General features: G+C 39.5%; 1 protein-coding gene across 3 annotated transcripts; it reads left to right on the top strand.

The window, feature by feature from the left end:
* Positions 1-1,619: 1,619 nt before the first annotated feature.
* LOC124870056 (6-phosphofructo-2-kinase/fructose-2,6-bisphosphatase 2-like) lies at positions 1,620-18,491 on the top strand. Of its 3 annotated transcripts, XM_047368495.1 has the most exons (17): positions 1,620-1,730; positions 1,830-1,999; positions 2,555-2,766; positions 3,656-3,781; positions 4,110-4,206; positions 6,345-6,411; positions 6,517-6,591; positions 6,873-6,929; positions 7,034-7,158; positions 7,716-7,923; positions 8,334-8,480; positions 8,559-8,663; positions 8,764-8,893; positions 11,645-11,707; positions 11,800-11,864; positions 13,600-13,803; positions 17,374-18,491. In XM_047368495.1, exons 3-17 carry the CDS (start codon positions 2,676-2,678, stop codon positions 17,422-17,424), a joined length of 1,611 nt encoding a protein of 536 aa, XP_047224451.1. In that variant the 5' UTR covers positions 1,620-1,730; positions 1,830-1,999; positions 2,555-2,675; the 3' UTR covers positions 17,425-18,491. The 3 variants fall into 3 exon arrangements, with proteins under 3 accessions (XP_047224451.1, XP_047224442.1, XP_047224461.1); XM_047368486.1 differs by lacking the exon at positions 1,830-1,999 and having other exon boundaries at positions 1,660-1,795; XM_047368505.1 differs by lacking the exons at positions 1,830-1,999; positions 11,645-11,707 and having other exon boundaries at positions 1,660-1,795.
* The last annotated feature ends 541 nt before the right edge of the window (positions 18,492-19,032 follow it).

Here is a 19,032-nt window from a genome sequence, read left to right on the forward strand (position 1 = left end):
ATCTAAACTCCAATTTTGATTTGAGTACAGATATTCTGTGTTTTTGGGCTACATAAGTAGGAAGTAAGGAATTAATCCATAAATGTAACCACATATCAGTTAAAAAGATCGGTTCGAACAAAAGTGAAAGGCAGAACTCAACACATTCTCATGAATAAAAAAAATCATAGGGTAAAGCCTTTCTGAAATTTGAACATAGTATTTTAAAAACAAACGTCACCTTTAACTTAAACATACAGGGGTTGGACAATGAAACTGAAACACCTGTCATTTTAGTTTGGGAGGTTTCATGGCTAAATTGGACCAGCCTGGTAGCCAGTCTTAACTGATTGCACATTGCACCAGTAAGAGCAGAGTGTGAAGGTTCAATTAGCAGGGTAAGAGCACAGTTTTGCTCAAAATATTGAAATGCACACAACATTATGGGTGACATACCAGAGTTCAAAAGAAGACAAATTGTTGGTGCACGTCTTGCTGGCGCATCTGTGACCAAGACAGCAAGTCTTTGTGATGTATCAAGAGCCACGGTATCCAGGATAATGTCAGCATACCACCAAGAAGGATGAACCACATCCAACAGGATTAACTGTGGACACAAGAGGAAGCTGTCTGAAAGAAATGTTCGGGTGCTAACCCGGATTGTGTCCAAAAAACATAAAACCACGGCTGCCCAAATCACGGCAGAATTAAATGTGCAACTCAACTCTCCTGTTTCCACCAGAACTGTCCGTCGGGAGCTCCACAGGGTCAATATACACGGCTGGGCTGCTATAGCCATACCTTTGGTCACTCATGCCAATGCCAAACATCGGTTTCAATGGTGCAAGGAGCGCAAATCTTGGGCTGTGGAAAATGTGAAACATGCATTGTTCTCTGATGAGTCCATCTTTACTGTTTTCCCCAGAGAGTTATGCTGTGGAGAAGCCCCAAAGAAGCGTACCACCCAGACTGTTGCATGCCCAGAGTGAAGCATGGGGGTGGATCAGTGATGGTTTGGGCTGCCATATCATGGCATTCCCTTGGCCCAATACTTGTGCTAGATGGGCGCGTCACTGCCAAGGACAACCGAACCATTCTTGAGGACCATGTGCATCCAATGGTTCAAACATTGTATCCTGAAGACAGTGCTGTGTATCAGGATGACAATGCACCAATACACACAGCAAGACTGGTGAAAGATTGGTTTGATGAACATGAAAGTGAAGTTGAACATCTCCCATGGCCTGCACAGTTACCAGATCTAAATATTATTGAGCCACTTTGGGGTGTTTTGGAGGAGCGAGTCAGGAAACGTTTTCCTCCACCAGTATCACGTAGTGACTTGGCCACTATCCTGCAAGAAGAATGGCTTAAAATCCCTCTGACCACTGTGCAGGACTTGTATATGTCATTCCCAAGACGAATTGACGCTGTATTGGCCGCAAAAGGAGGCCCTACACCATACTAATAAATTATTGTGGTCTAAAACCAGCTGTTTCAGTTTCATTGTCCAACCCCTGTATGTAGGTGTCTTTTTGCTATGTCACAATAAAATGCCACTTTCAATATGGCGGTGACGTTAACGGCTTCGTTTGGATGGGCCAATAAATTACTTTATTTTGAAAGTTTCACCGGAACTGCTACTTTAGCTCCAGAGTTGAACTTCCCGTAGCAGAACGGAGATGAGAGGCGGAGCTTAAGCCGAGAAGAAGAAGAACAAGGCGAAGGAGATGTGGATGTATCCTCTTCAGGTCAAATAGCATCACTCAAAATTATAGGGAAAACCTGGATATATATTCCACCTTGGCTCGTCTTGGTATGTTACTAATTAATTTTTTTCTTTATTGCAGCTTTTTTACTGCGGAGTTTCTCCTCAGGCGGCTCTTTCTATTAGTAAACGGACAAGTTTTCAGGTCACGTCGGTGCGCGGTACAGTAGCAGCTCAGGTTGTTCTGTACAGTATGTAACAGAATGGCAACGAGCAAGTAGGACTTCTGCTTTGAGGCTTAAAGTCGGGCAGGTGATTCACTTTCATATTATATTGGTAGAAATTCTGAGCCCTTGCACTAAAAACGTTATTGAACAGCTTTTACCTGCAAGCATTAATATGGGGAAGTTTTAGCTAACACGCTCAACCGTTGAGCATCACTTCACTGGAATATGTTTAAATAAGCCAGGTGAGAAGAAATACAGTGTTATAAGTTGTTTTATGACATAACCAATCAAAGATCAGCATGACAGCTTAGTAATATATATAAACATACCATTTTTTTCCGTTGATTTTTTATTTTTAATATATAATACAGGGGTGCTGATTTTGTATTAGTGTTTAGAGTGCCCATGTTGCCTTTGGGGGAAAAAATTGCGACTTTTTGTTAACCACATAGCTAATTTTGAACAAAAACTGCAATAAAAAGGTACAGTTACAAATCGTGTACCTTAAGACATTGCTATATTAACTCATTTAAAATTGATTGCACCAAATCTTTGACAAAATACATATATTACTGAGGATGTAAAATGCTCAGATTGTTTTCCCTTAATTATTATGTCGTGTTTTAACTTTCCCTCAAAGCTGATGTATGCAGACTGATCATCACGCAGCGTGTGACATGGTATAGCAGTTCCCAGTGACCAGAAATCAACGTCACTACATCAGCTGTAACAGGACAGTAGGCTGCAGATCAGGCCCAGGTATGGCTGCCAGACACCAGAGACCTTCTGCTGCTTCAAAAAGCTCAGCTGAGGCCAAAAGGACAGACCTAAAGAACAATGAGAAGAAGTGCTGTGAGTGATTTGTTCCTCTATGTTCTAAAGGTGGAATGCAAAACTAAAACTCCTAACCTATTTTTTATTAATTATTGAACTCTGTGGCCTCTACCTGCTGTTTTATTTAGCATGTTCTCTCAAGATTAGACTGTAAATTTCAAAATGTTAACTTGATAAAGACTTCCAGCTCTGTGAGCCCCGAGTAACACAAGATAATACCACTTCAGCCTGCACACAGCGCTAAATGCCAACTGTGACGCACCTTCTCTCGTTATTGGTATGTGCACAGTGTGTGAGTGTATATGTAAAGGCATGCACAGATGCTTTCACTCAAAAGGGCTGTAAATATTAGAATAGCCAGTATTTATTAAAATATTAGTCATCAGGTCTTTGTTTCAGATCAACATTCAGACTTTCTTTATCAGGAATGTTTGCAACTTCAACATGAAGCTTTTCCAAGCTCCTGAGTTTTTGTTCTGAGAATTTTGAATCAAGTCTAGCCAGGTCCTTGTTTGGATAGATTTATTATTCCCTGCTATAGAGCAGAAAAGAAGAGAAAAAAAAGTTATCCACTCCCTGTTCAAGCCTGCGTGGACTGGAAGATTGAACTGGGCTGCAGTACCGCAGAACACAAGAAACAATCAATCATAAACTGCAACCTAAAAGAGAGTACAATAAACATTACCCAGTTCACAGACTTGCAGAGGTGACATCGATTCATTGCATAACACTCCCATGTCTTGCAGCTAGTATACGTGGTTTATGTGTTTCATAGTTGCTTATAAGATACTGCTGTTTGGCTTCAAAACCTCTCAGCCTGCACCTTAAAAGAAGTTCAAAAGGTCATAAAATATTTCCATGTGTTACAAGCCTAAATACTGTTATTTAATGTGTCTCTGAACTGCAGCTTGGGCCTCCTACATGACCAATTCTCCACTTCTGATAGTGATGATTGGGTTGCCTGCTAGGGGGAAAACCTACATGTCCAAGAAGCTGACACGCTACCTCAACTGGATTGGAGTTCCAACAAAGGGTTAGTACTGAGAAAACATTTTGATCAGACTACAAAAAACAAATCAAAACTGTTAAAACCTCATGAAAAAGGCTGTAATGGTGCTATTGTTTGTTTGTTGTTACACTTTTAAAGACATTACTCTTGAAAAAATCTCATGCTTAAGCCTAAAGAGTTTCAGTTAGCACCCCTTTAGCGCTACCCTGTTTGTAGTTGTACTCTTTGTTTTTGTCTTTAAGAAATGGAGAAGAACTTGTGTTGCTAAAAGAAGGTCGCTGCCTAGACAATGTACAGACTTTGGTCCTCATCTCTGCCTTTCTATCATCTTTTTCCTTTTGTTTCCCTGAAGTCTTTAATCTGGGAGAATATAGGAGAGAAGCAGTGCAGTCATACAAGTCCTACGACTTCTTCAGACATGACAATGAAGAGGCGATGGAAATTAGAAAGTGAGTGACAGTGCCTTGGAAAAGTATTCATACCTTTTGAACCTTTACCCATTTGGTCATGCTACAACCAGAACTCTTAATTGATTTTATTGGGATTTTATATGATACACGGGGAGATCATACAAACTCCATGCAGAAATACCCCAGCCGGGAGTCAAACCCAGGACCTTCTTGCTGCAAGTAAACAGTGCTACCTACTGTGCAGCTGGTGTTAAAAATGTTTTACAAATAAAATCTGTTTTACTGTGATACCCCTACATTAAATACAATTCTGACTGAATTTTAATTAACAGGTTGCAGTTGCCTTCAGAAATAATCTAGTCAGTAAATAAAGTTCACACGTGTTTAATTGAAACTCAGTATAAATGCAGCTGTTCTGTGAAATCCTCAGAGGTTTGTTAGAGAACATCAATGAACAAAAAGAAGACAAAGTAGCACACCAGACAGATCAGGGATAAAGTTGTGGGGATTTTTAACACAGTGTTAGGTTAATAAAACAACCAAATCTGAACATCTCACAGAGCAATTTTAATCTATCATGCCATAGTGGAATGAGTACGGCATAGCTGCAAACTTACCAGACCATAGTCATCCACCTAAATTGCTAGACTGGACAACAGAAGCAAGCAAGAGGAGCTGCAAAGATCCACTGCACAGGTTTGGAAGAGGGTGTTCTGATCAGATGAGACCAAAAGGAAACTTTTGGGCCTTCTTGCCAAAGGCTAGATGTGGCAAGAATATAACACTGCACATGATCACCACCCACTTCTCCCAATACACATGGTGAAAAATATTGGTGGCAGTGCCATGTTGTGGGGATGCAATTCCTCTGTAGGACTGGAAAGCTGCTCAGAGAAGATGGGAAGATTGATAGAGCTAAGTACAGGGAAATAAAGGAAGACAACCTGTTAAAGACTGCAAAAAAACTGAGACTGGGAGGAGGTTCACTTTCCAGGAAGACAACAACCCTCAACATACTGAAATAGGTACAATGGAATGATTTAGATCATACCATGTTCATGTGTTAGAATGGCCCAGTCAAAGCCCAGAGTCTGTGGCAAGTCTTGACGATTGATGTTCACTGTAAGTCTCCAATCAGTCTGACTGAGCGTGAGCTAAAAGGAAGAACAAGAAAAGATTTCAGTTTTTAAATGTGCCAAACTGGCACAACTGTAATGGCAGCAACAGTGGTTTTATGAAGTATTGACTCTGGGGTGGCTAAATAAAAGAAAAAACACATTTGTTTTACTTAAAAAGGGTTGCACGGTGGCACAGTTGGTAGCACTGTTGCCTTGCAGCAAGAAGGTCCTGGGTTTAACTCTGGTCTTTCTGCATGCAGTTTGCATGTTCTCCGCGTGCATGCATGGGTTCTCTCCAGGCACTCCGGCTTCCTCCCACAGTCCAAAGACATGACTGTTAGGTTAATTGGTCTCTCTAAATTTTCCATGAGTGTGTGTGTGCTTGGTTGTTTGTGTGTTGCCCTGCGATGGATTGGCGACCTGTCCAGGGTGTAGCCTGCCTCCTGCCCATAGACTGCTGGAGATTGGCAGCAGCTTCCCCGAGACCCATTATGGAAGGAGTGGTATAGAAAAGGACTGACTGACAATTTTACTTTAACAATTACTGCTTTACTGTAATTTAAAACTGGTCTATGTGTATTTCATACATAACCCAGACACCTAAATCAATGAGTAAACTAGTGTTGTAGTGTTATGGATGCATACCATAAATGGTAAAGAAGCTGTTTTAAATGAGATATTTTGGTTCTTTTTTACTTGCAGTCTGCAAAGACACCATTTGTTCCAACTTTCACTGCTTCAAAAAAAAACTGAACAGCTGGACCGGTGAAAACATGTATAGGAATTTCCTATACCTGGCTTAAGTTATGATTAGGATAGGAATTTTAGATGCTGTAAATCTTTAGGTCCTTTAATTGCATACCACATACTATGCTTAGATATGCTTCAAGATTAGTTTCAGAGACCGGATTTCTATTCGGGAACTAAAAAAACCTAGAGAATTAATGTTCAAAATAATAAAAAATATTACAAGACTGTGTGACCCATTCAAAACTATATCTAAAGAAAGTAAGTTGGTCTAAGACGTTTTTGTAAGCTGGATTTTTTTTGCCTCCACAGACAGTGCGCTTTGGTGGCACTGCAGGATGTCAAAACGTATCTGAACACAGAAGGAGGCCAGATTGCCGTAAGACTATTGAAACTGTACACATGGATTTATTTTCTTTTTTTGTGTGTAAATAAATGTGAAGTTCAGCTGACGTTGAATGAGATGTCCCGTGTTGTTGGTTAGGTTTTCGATGCCACAAACACGACCCGAGAGAGGAGGACACTCATCCTTAATTTTGCACAGGAAAATACATACAAGGTCAGAAATACATTGAGGAATGGCGAATAAATACTCACCCAGTGCTCAAACTTTAATGTATTAACTGAATGTGCAAATAAAGCTCTTTTGAATAGGCTTTACACACGTCAGCTTTACACACCTATCCTAGTTTATGACAGCCTGAAGCTTCCCTGGGTTTTATTGGCTTCAGTCATTCAATGTGGATTTATTAATCTTACTAACATTAGATCTTTCAGCAGGGATTGTGATGGCGATCAGTTGTGCTGTAATAAAAATGTTTTGGTCATGTTTTGTGTCAGGTCTTTTTTGTGGAATCAATATGTGACGATCCAGACGTAATTGCTGAAAACATTATGGTAAAGACTGTTATATTTATTCTTCGTATATTTAATTAAACACCCACTCTTTAAATGTTAAAACTTCACTCTGAATTATCTTTGCTCATATCTGTTTTTTAAAGGAAGTGAAGGTGTCCAGCCCAGATTACCCTGAAAGGGACAGAGAAAGTGTCATGGACGATTTTTTGAAGAGAATAGAATGTTATAAAGTGACCTATCAACCTCTAGACCCGGACCAACTTGACAAGTAAGAAGTTATAATTAGACCTTTTATTTTCTATGTAGGTTTGTGGTTTTTGTCACTTTTGTTAATAAACTAAATCTTTTTATTATTTTAGAGCTGTGTCTTTTAGGGTAGAAAACAATTTTGTTTTCCCATTGTTTGGAAAAAAAAGTGTACTTCCAAAGTTGTCCAACAGATGGAAACAGCAACTTATTTAAAACCCAAACTAATAATTCAAAGGTCTTAACTTTTTCAAGTTCCAGCCAACTAATTCACTTTCTAGTACTAGTACTATGTTTAAATTCTTCATTTATAACAAATATGTTTTGCAGGTTTGTTTATACGTTTTTCATCTAAAAGACTTTCCACCATAGCTTGCAATAATTAGAAAATGTATCCATATCTGTCCTATCTCCCACATCTTGATACACGTGAAGAGGTTACAGACTGAGAGATTGTGGCGACTTTTAGACGACACAGGAAAGACAGGATGTCGCGTTTTTAACCTTGAATGTCATCTCCTTGTCTTTGTTTATGTAAATATTTATGATTGACACCTATTTTTTAACTGTGAACCACAGGAACCTGTCCTTCATCCAGGTCATTAACGTCGGTCGCCGTTTCTTGGTGAACAGGGTGCAGGATTATATCCAAAGTAAAATAGTCTATTACCTGATGAACATCCATGTACACTGCCACTCCATCTATCTTTGTCGACACGGAGAGAGCCAGAACAATTTGGAGAGAAGCATCGGAGGCGATTCTGGCCTGTCAGAGAGAGGAAAGAAGGTGCTTTTTTACTTGATGCTTCATATTTTTTTAAGACAGATGAAATTTTAATTATAACCTGTATAAATTGTTTAAATATGAGGGAAATATAAGCCAAGTTTTTGCAGATTTGATACGTCCCACCTCTAAAGTCAGATGATTCCCATATTATAGTTTGTTCAAAGTGATCCAGTGAACATCCATCCTCCATCAATATTTAAAGCCTAACCCCTGTAGAAACCTGTGCTGTAGATTCGTAGTAAATCTATACAGATGTTCACCCATTAATCCCCTCAAAAAACACCCATAGATTCCACTCTATTGGAGATTTCTATCTGGAAAAGTGTAGAAGTTTGATAATTGCATTCACAACATAATTACTAACATGTTTAGCTGCTGGTCTGAATGTTCTTGTATGCTGTCTTTCACAGTTTGCTGTGGAGCTGAAAGGTTTTGTGAAAGAGCACAACCTGTCTGACCTGAAAGTCTGGACCAGTCAGCTGAGGTGCACCATTCAAACTGCGGAAGAGCTGGGTGTCCCCTACGAGCAGTGGAAGATACTTAATGAAATTGATGCTGTATGTGTGCTTATAAACCAGCTGAAGGGACAGATGCATGCAGAAAGACCTATCTGACTGATGCTTGTTATGTTTCAGGGAGTGTGTGAGGAGATGACCTATAAGACGATTGAAGAGAAATACCCAGAGGAGTTTGCTTTGAGAGATCAGGACAAGTATCATTACCGCTACCCTGGTGGAGAGGTAACAGCATTTTATTTCCCACTGAAGGAGGTTTAAGCAGCAGTATATCACTGGTCCTGGCGCCTTTTTAATTAAAGATGTGCTGGTCTTCACCTCACAGTCCTACCAAGACCTGGTTCAGCGCCTGGAACCGGTTATCATGGAGCTGGAACGGCAGGGGAACGTTCTGGTCATCTGTCATCAGGCTGTCATGCGCTGCTTGCTCGCATATTTCTTGGACAAGGGCGCAGGTTACATTCATAGAAAAATTACAATGCCTTACATTACATATTCACACTACTGTAGGCTTACAAGATCATTGGCTAATGGTGTAACATTTTATAGTTTCCTTGAGAGCACCTTTATTAAAAAGGTTTATTTATGTAAATGTGCAAATATGAACATAAACGTGTATGTTGTTCCTCTTCAGGGTTTGCAAAAATAGTTTTTCACATTTTGTTACATCACAGCCCCAAACTTTAATGTGGTTTACTGGGATTTTATGTGATAGACCAACACAAAGTAGTGCATAATTGTGAAGTACAATGAAAATCATAAATGTGTTTTCACATTTCTTTTCAAATTATAAACTAAAAAGTGTGGAGTCAATTTATATTCAGGCCCCTGAGAGTCAGTTCTTTATAAAACCACCTTCCTCTTATACCTGCAAGTCTTTTGGGGCATGTTTCTACCAACCTTGCATATACAGTCAACATTTTCTGTTATTAAAACAGGTCAAACCCGTCATGTTTGTGAAAACCACTTGATATTTTCCTTCCAATGCACAATGGTGTGCTACTTTGGGCTGCTCTGTGGAATAAAATCCATCCAGTAAAATTCATTTACGTTTGTGGGCGTAGTGCCTCAATAACTGAAAAACTTCCAGGTTGTATGAATAGAATTGCATGGCTCTGACAAACAGAACATCTGTGTTAACAGATGGACTGAACAGTAATAGCACACAGACATTACAACTTTCAAAAAGTGTGTAGCAGTGTCCAAAGCACTCATTTATTTAGCTTTTTCATCTGCCAGACATTTGGTGGTGTAAGAACTGCAGCTTAATGATGGGTGGTGCAGTTTTACAAACGTCTGTAACCTTGGGAAAAACAGATACACCCACTTTTAGCACGGAGAGTAAAGCTGCTCTGCTCATTGAACTGAGGTCATTCGCAAGCTTCACCAGATTATTGCAGAACAATAACACTGGGTGGTATTTTGGTGTTTCAACAGCTGTCTCAACAGACCTTGTTTTTGTGTTTAACCCTAATTCATAACTGGATTATACACAGACTCAAATGATTGGGTTTTTAGGTGGTTGTGTCTGCCCACCGTGTGATTCTGTGCATAAAGTTTAAGAATGCAGAAACAATACTCTGTGGACAGAATAAGCAGAATCTGCTGCGTTGTTGGTTGGTAAAGAGGCTGTAAATATTATTCAACATAGCAGTAGTCAAGAATTTTACCTTCTCCTTGGCATTGGGTTTTCCATGGTTTGAATAGGTCTCGCTGAATTTGTATGTTAAGTTTATTTTCTGTATGAATGAAGTAAGAAGATACTCCATACAAACCATAGTTTTATTTTAATGCAGTAATTTAGTCCAAGTATTTCAATATATGTTCTATCAACATTATTAACAAATGAATCAGGCAACACCTTACCATGAACTGTAGTTTAAAATCAGAGCAAGATTTTAATAGAGAAGTAAACACGACTCCATTTTAAACGTGCTCTAATGTCCACATTCTTCACACCAGACACACAAAAGTCACACCAGTGTGTGCAGCAAAGCCTTGGTGTGCTTATGGTTGCAATAATTACACTCTTTGTTTTTACATATCATCCACAACCTGAACATTTACTTGGAAGGAATTTTTCCTAAACATGTCAGCAACTTGCAAGGAAAAAAATAAGTTATCTTCCACACAGTGTCTTTAGATATAGTACTTAGCAATGTAACTACTCACATCATCTTAAGTTATGATTAGGATCCATGATAATTGTATCAAATGTAGTAACAGTATAAAAGCCAAGAGATGACCTTTCTTCTTGACTTTGCAAAGAAACATTTATGATGTGGAGAAATGCTGGAGGGGGTGGGCATTGGGGGTTAGGTGCTACTGGATTTATTAATGGATTTCTGCATCTTGGTCTTGACGATTACATTTCATGTCCAGTATGGATAATACTGATGTGTAAATATGGTGAAAGGAAGAGCAATACTTTTCAATATATTTTTCCGTTACTTTATCCTGCATGATTCTACATCAGCAGAAAGAGCCACAGATGACTTGTCGTAATCTTCCCCCAGATTTTGTGGAAGATCGTGATGCTTCACTCTGTGAACCGCAGCGTTCTTAAGCAGGGACCGTTATTAGCGTAGCCTCCTTGTGGAGAATGTCAAAAAGTACCCCCTGGACAACTGTCAAGTCCGCAATCTTCCCTTTGGTTGTATACTCCAAATATGGCAAAAAACAACATTTCTGCTTTAAAAATCCTTTTACATTGGTCTCATGGAATGTTGTAATTATAATAACAACAAACATGTATGTTGGAAGTGGTACATTCCTCTTCCTTTATGTGTGCACCTTGGGGTTATTAATAAAAGCTCCAGTGCATTAACTGGGTTGACTGGAAATGATCTTTGATGACAAAACTATAAATAGTCGTGTGCAGACAGTCCATTTCTCCAGTCCTCTAAAAATGTGGTCCCTGATGCAGCATCTGTTTATAGCTTGGTGTAAGTAAGATGAGTGCACAAACCAAAGTGTACGTCTTGCTCTGACTGGTATTTTGTCTGAAACTACTCCCACCAGTGGCCATGTAGCTATGCAGAGTTAGCCGCAGCAGTGTGTAGTGTACAGCTCATGGAGAAAAGTATGGGTGTGCCTTCTTGAGGAGAGAGAAAAACACAAACAGTTATGAGATGACAATTAAAATAAGTCTGAATATAACCACTGGCTGACATCACCAGTCATTTGTTTTACTTTTACGTGCTTAGATGATCTACCTTACATGAAGTGTCCCTTGCACACTGTCCTAAAACTCACCCCAGTGGCTTATGGTAAGTCATGAGTCTGCTTGTAAGTAAATCTAACATTTTTTTTTAAATTTGTTTTTATTGTGATACATTTCTGCTCCATCTGCCTCTGCTAGGATGTAAAGTGGAGATGTTTGATCTGAAAGTGGAAGCTGTTAACACTCACAGGGACAGACCACTGGTAAGTTCCTTTTTTTATAAGAGCCTCGCTTATTGTGTGCTCCTGCTGTGTACACCCTGCAGTATATAATCTGCCTAAAGTAGTCAGATATCCACCTTAGGCTAGGTACTCCATGTACATGCTAAAAAAAACAGGTTCTCAGGTATGTTCTAAACTCTTAGATTCCACTAAGATATACAATGGGGCCAAAACGTATTTAGTCAGCCACTGATTGTGCAAGTTCTGCTACTTAGAAAGATGAGAGGTCTGTATTTTTTAAATCATAGATACACTTCAACTATAAATGGCAAAATTAGAAGAAGAAAAAAAATCCGGCAAATCACATTGTAGGATTGTTAAAGAATTTATTTGTAAATTATGGTGGAATATAAGTATTTGGTCAATAACAAAAGTTGAACTCAATACTTTGTAGCATAACCTTTGTTGGAAATGACAGAGGTCAAACATTTCCGGTAAGTCCTTACCAGGTAGCTGGTATTTTGGCCCATTCCTCCATGCAGATCTCTAGAGTAGTGATGTTTTGGGGCTGTTGCTAGGCAAGGACTTTTAATTCCCTCCACAAATGTTCTATGAGGTTGAGGTCTGGAGACTAGCAAGGCCTCTCCAGGATCTTGAAATGCTTTTTACGGAGCCACTCCTTCGTTGCCCGAGTGGTGTGTTTGGGATCACTGTCATGCTGGAAGACCCAGCCACGTTTCATTTTCAACACTGCGTAGTGTCGTTACTGATTGTAGCCTTTGTTACTTTGGTCCCAGCTCTCTGCAGGTCATTCATCAGGTCCCTCCATGTAGTTCTGAGATTTTTTCTCACCATTCTCATGATCATTTTGACCCCATGGGATGAGATCTTGGGTGGGGCCCCAGATCGAGGGAGATTATCAATGGTCTTGTATGTCTTCCATTTTCTTACAATTGCTCCCACAGTTGATTTATTCACACCAACGTTCTTGCCTATTGTAGTTTCACTCTTCCCAGCCTGGAGCAGGTCTACAATTTTCTTGCTGGTGTCCTTCAACAGGTCTTTGATCTTGGCCATCGTTCAGTTTGGAGTCTGACTGTTTGAGGCAGTGGTCAGGTGTCTTTTATACAGGTAACGAGTGGAGGACAGAAGAGCTTCCGAAAGAAAAAGTTACAGGTCCGTGAGGGCTGGACATCATGCTTGTTTGTGGGTGACTAAATACTTATTTTCAACCATAATTTACAAATAAATTCTTTAACAATCCTACAATTTGATTTCCTGGATTTTTTTTTTTCTCATTTTGTCACTTACAGTTGGAGGGTAATTATGATGAAAATTGCAGACCTCTTATCTTTCTAAGAAGGAGAACTTGCACAATTAGCTGACTAAATAGTTTTTAGCTTTTATTAAATCAGATCATTCCTCTGACATACATCTGTGTGCCCTCTGTGTTCACTTCCCAATCAGTGACAAGCAGAGCTTGTGGCTGCTTCTTGGGTTTGTTCTGAATATCTTCGAGGTGACAGACTTACAGACAGAGTGGGTGTTAACGCAGAAGCACATTTAATAAGAAACCTCCTGTTTATTGCAGTGAGGAATATTCTGTCTACTGGAAGCAACATAACAAGGACTTTGTTATTTCTGGCTGTTTGTTTTTGCAACTGTTCTGATTTCTCATCAGTACTGAATTGTGACACAAAATGTATTGTTAAACTTGCAAAGTTATGAAGAAAAAAAAAAAAAGTCTAATCATGCCTTTGTGTTCCTTTTTGAGCAGAACAAAGTGAGATCGAACTCCATGCTGCCACCTTTAATCCGCAGGAACAGCTTCGATCCGCTGTCCAGCCAAGACCAGATCAAAAGGCCCCGTGTGTACAGCATGAGCAGCATGCGTTCACATTCACACGTGTTCCCTCCTCCAGCTTTTTCCGGTACACGCTTTTCTAGGGTGTCCGAGGGAGCTGAACTGCCGCAAAGAGAGGTCAGTGTCAAACACAAATGATTGTTTTTAGTCAGCGTGCAAAAGTATTCAAATGTGCTACTGTATATTTTGTAATAGCTATATGAAAAAGAATGAATGGAAAGGGCTTTCAGAATTAGTCGAAAATATAGCAAATAAAGTAAATGTTTCACAAATCATTCTTATTTTAAGCCATGAAAAAATGTTTGGCTATGGGAGTTTGCCCAAACAGTCTGTTTTGTTAACTTTAAGAAAGCCTACTAGTGGGTCCCTTGTGGTTTCCTGTGGATGTTACTTTAGTAGTCAACTGCTGCCCATTCAGTTCCTGTATAATCGAAGTGAGAACATAATTTGTTTTGCTGGAAATCGTTGAGAGCAGAACTCCTGCAGGGATTTATTTTCCCACTGATTGTGTTCAAAACATTTGTGGACAGAATTTCCTGGAGCAGCAAACTGTTTATAGAGTTTTAGACTTTAAATTTGCTTTTTGCTTAGGATCCAACCTTATGCAGAAACGTCCCGCAGCCACTGAAGCCTTATAAAGCCAACTGTGAGATGTAATAAACATGGACGCCTTTAGTAGTGCTAATATAACAGAGCAGATGGTTGAATGGGATTGAAGTAATATTGAGCAGTTTTGTGTTAAAGATCAATATGAACCTGACGTAAATCAGTTGATTTACGAGTCATTGCATATTCTAGTCATGATGAGTGGGTTGTTAACCAACAAATCTAATCAGCTGCCAGCTGAAGTTGGGTGGAGACGATCAGCTAATGGAACAATGTTAGAGTAACGATTGGTTCTTCCTCCACATTAAAACATGGGATGGGATGGCTTTAAGACATCTTTTAGAGGATGTGTTTCAAACTTGTCTTACTGGGTGGTTAAGAGGCACCAGGGAAGACCAGAAATAGTACTGTAAGGCTGATAATGAAACATCTAAAGGTCCACCCTTGAGAGCAGGAAGATGGACCTGATGAGTGGGAGGTTGGGGGATCCCTCCACAGTCTGGTCCTAGATAGTCCTTTACAGTGCTTTCCAAAAGTATTCATACCCCTCAAGCTTTATCCACATTTTGCCACATGACAACCACAAACTTTCATGTATTTTATTTTCTATGTGATAGACCAACACGAAGTTGTGCATACAGGTCCTTCTCAAAATATTAGCATATTGTGATAAAGTTAATTATTTTCCATAATGTAATGATGAAAATTTAACATTCATATATTTTAGATTCATTGCACACTAACTGAAATATTTCAGGTCTTTTATTGTCTTAATACGGATGATTTTGGCATACAGCTCATGAAAACCCAAAATTCCTATCTCACAAAATTAGCATATTTCATCCGACCAATAAAAGAAAAGTGTTTTTAATACAAAAAACGTCAACCTTCAAATAATCATGTACAGTTATGCACTCAATACTTGATCGGGAATCCTTTGGCAGAAATGACTGCTTCAATGCGGCGTGGCATGGAGGCAATCAGCCTGTGGCACTGCTGAGGTCTTATGGAGGCCCAGGATGCTTCGATAGCGGCCTTTAGCTCATCCAGAGTGTTGGGTCTTGAGTCTCTCAACGTTCTCTTCACAATATTCCACAGATTCTCTATGGGGTTCAGGTCAGGAGAGTTGGCAGGCCAATTGAGCACAGTGATACCATGGTCAGTAAACCATTTACCAGTGGTTTTGGCACTGTGAGCAGGTGCCATATCGTGCTGAAAAATGAAATCTTCATCTCCATAAAGCTTTTCAGCAGATGGAAGCATGAAGTGCTCCAAAATCTCCTGATAGCTAGCTGCATTGACCCTGCCCTTGATAAAACACAGTGGACCAACACCAGCAGCTGACACGGCACCCCAGACCATCACTGACTGTGGGTACTTGACACTGGACTTCTGGCATTTTGGCATTTCCTTCTCCCCAGTCTTCCTCCAGACTCTGGCACCTTGATTTCTGAATGACATGCAGAATTTGCTTTCATCCGAAAAAAGTACTTTGGACCACTGAGCAACAGTCCAGTGCTGCTTCTCTGTAGCCCAGGACTGAGGAATGCGGCACCTGTAGCCCATTTCCTGCACACGCCTGTGCACGGTGGCTCTGGATGTTTCTACTCCAGACTCAGTCCACTGCTTCCACAGGTCCCCCAAGGTCTGGAATCGGCCCTTCTCCACAATCTTCCTCAGGGTTCGGTCACCTCTTCTCGTTGTGCAGCGTTTTCTGCCACACTTTTTCCTTCCCACAGACTTCCCACTGAGGTGCCTTGATACAGCACTCTGGGAACAGCCTATTCGTTCAGAAATGTCTTTCTGTGTCTTACCCTCTTGCTTGAGGGTGTCAATAGTGGCCTTCTGGACAGCAGTCAGGTCGGCAGTCTTACCCATGATTGGGGTTTTGAGTGATGAACCAGGCTGGGAGTTTTAAAGGCCTCAGGAATCTTTTGCAGGTGTTTAGAGTTAACTCATTGATTCAGATGATTAGGTTCATAGCTCGTTTAGAGACCCTTTTAATGATATGCTAATTTTGTGAGATAGGAATTTTGGGTTTTCATGAGCTGTATGCCACAATCATCCATATTAAGACAATAAAAGACCTGAAATATTTCAGTTAGTGTGCAATGAATCTAAAATATATGAATGTTAAATTTTCATCATGACATTATGGAAAATAATGAATTTTATCACAATATGCTAATATTTTGAGAAGGACCTGTATTTCTGAAGTGAAAAAAAAAGGAATGAATGTGAAACCCTCTGAGTTTGAAGCAGCCTGGGGAATGAGGTTTGTTGGAGAACATTAGTGAACAAACAGCATCATGAAGAGCAAGGAACACACCAGACAGGTCAATGATAAACTCTAAAAAAGTTTGAACAAGGGTTAGATTATGAGACAGTGCCCTAAGGTTTCAGTATTTCATGGAGCACTGTTCAGTTTGTCATCCGGAGAAGGAAAGAGTGTGGCTCACCTGAACACTTACCAACACTGTCCACCCAACCTGACATCAGAGAAGCAGCCAAAAGGTCCATGGTAACTCTGGAGGAGCTGCAAAGATCCATAGCTCAGGAGGGAGAATCTTTTTATAGGACAACTATTTGTTGAGCACTCCACAAATCTGGATACTGGTTAAATGAAATAAATTTTTGTAAAACATTTTACTTCCTCTTCAAAATCATGCACTACTTTTTGTTGGTCTGTTGCATAAAGTTGCAGTACAATACATAAAAGTTTGCTTTTGCATGTGACAAAATGGGAAAAACCTCAAGGGACACAAGTAAAAATAGCAAGGCGCGGTATGTTGCCTAAAGTATCTCAACAGAGTTTTTGAAGTGACTGATTTAATATTCAGGCTGTTTTAGGATGAATGTCATGAGTGTTTCCAATGTTATTGCTTGTGTTGTCCACAAAGTGACCTTTATTAACGTAGCTGCACTCCTAGACCTTAGAAAGCTCCAGCTCTGGCTTCAAACCTCAGAGTTCAGTTTTAACTCATGTTCCGTGCCAGTCAAAACAAATACTTCATTTCTATTTGGTCCTGCTGTTTCTGTTAATGTGCTTCACTCTTTTACCTTCCTCTTTTGATCCGGCAGGACTCTCTGAACGGTTTCAGCGCTCCAGACACAGAAGAAGGAAGCACATAGAGAAATATTGTTGTCTAATCTAGCACAAGAAAACATCTGTCTCCTTCTCCACAGTGTTTTCAGGCGTTCCTTCTATCATCCAAGGCTGGCTCCTCTATGTGATTTTCTTCTTCTTTTTTTTTTTCAACTCTGCGAATCATCAGTTAAAGTCCAGCTGTCACATTTCTTCTACTGTATTAAGAACACGTGTCTTTTCTGTGTAGCATTCTATAACATTGTTTGTGTTATTTTGAGCGTGTCTGTTTCAGCACTTTTTTGTACATACATGAATGAACTCACTGCTTCTCAATGATAGCTATTATACCTGCACTGTGGTCATGCCAAATGTGCAAATTGAAAGATTTGGAGTAAAGAGACCTTGACTTGTAACATCATAACCAGTAAGTCTCAGTCAGCCTAACAGGGAAGAAGAGAGGCTCTCTGGAAGCCAGCCTTGATTTGTCCTCTGATAGATTTCCTTTTTTAACCTGCCTCTGTAAACATTCCAATGCAATGTGTATCCTTCCTCGCTGTAATCTGACGGTGAAGTAATTATTCTGTTTTAAACCGTGATTAAAGCTCATAAAATAGTTTTTTTTGCTTCAACAAAAAGAAACAAGCTGTAAAAAATAATAATGACACATTCTGTCTAGCCCTTAAAGTGCAGGAGGCGGTACTGTGACTTCGCTTTAGTCCGGGACGTCTTGTTTTTGAATGTATCCCGCATTCCTACTGTTGTACTCGCATATATAATCACATTCAGCAATACAAAATTGATTCAAAGAATGTTAAACTGTTTAATTTCACTGAAGTTTTATTGATGTTTGTGACTTTTATTTTGGAATGAATCAGAAAATTAAAGAAGTGCCTTTAATTAATTACAAGTCTGTTAGAAACAGTGATTAATACTATTCAAAGTAGTATCATTTGCTGCATTGTTTCCCTTGAATGAAAACATTAGTAATATATTTGTACATCTTAAAGAGCTTTAAAGTCTACACACATCTGTTAAAAAACAGGGAAATTTATTGTAATTGCACACTGACTGCAGATTGTCTCTGTTTAAATTAAAAAAGTTTTCCTGAAAAGGCTTTTCAGTGTGAGCTTATTGGGTGTAGCCTGAACTCCAGACACAGACACGCATCACTAGGATCAAACCGCCGAGTGACCTTTCTGTGTGTGTTATGGCATCTGAAGACAAATCCAGCCTCTTCGAGCAAAAAAAAACACATCAAATAACATTAGACGAATCCTTGGTTTGTTGCAGTTTTTTTTAGAAGCGAACACTTGATGCAACACATATGCAACTGTAAATACTCTAGTCATCGTATCAATACTATTTAGCAAGTTTGTAACCTTCACTAACACAATCTCTTCAGATTTAAATTTTAAAAGTAAAACCCCCTCATTTTAATCTGCTTGAAATGGAAAAGCTTTTATCAGTTAGTCATTGAGTCACAAAGGAAATGTAGAGGGAAACGGGCAAAAAATCAGTATTTCAGAGACGTTTATCTAAAATTATTTTGACGCCTGTGATTGTCCTTGAATAATTGGACTTGATTAGAGCTGTAGATAATTCCCACGCTGCAGTTATTTTCAAAAAGGGCCACAGTTTAAGAGCTATGACTG

This window comes from Girardinichthys multiradiatus, chromosome 1, assembly GCF_021462225.1.
Source record: "Girardinichthys multiradiatus isolate DD_20200921_A chromosome 1, DD_fGirMul_XY1, whole genome shotgun sequence".
NCBI classification, from domain to species: Eukaryota; Metazoa; Chordata; class Actinopteri; order Cyprinodontiformes; family Goodeidae; genus Girardinichthys; species Girardinichthys multiradiatus.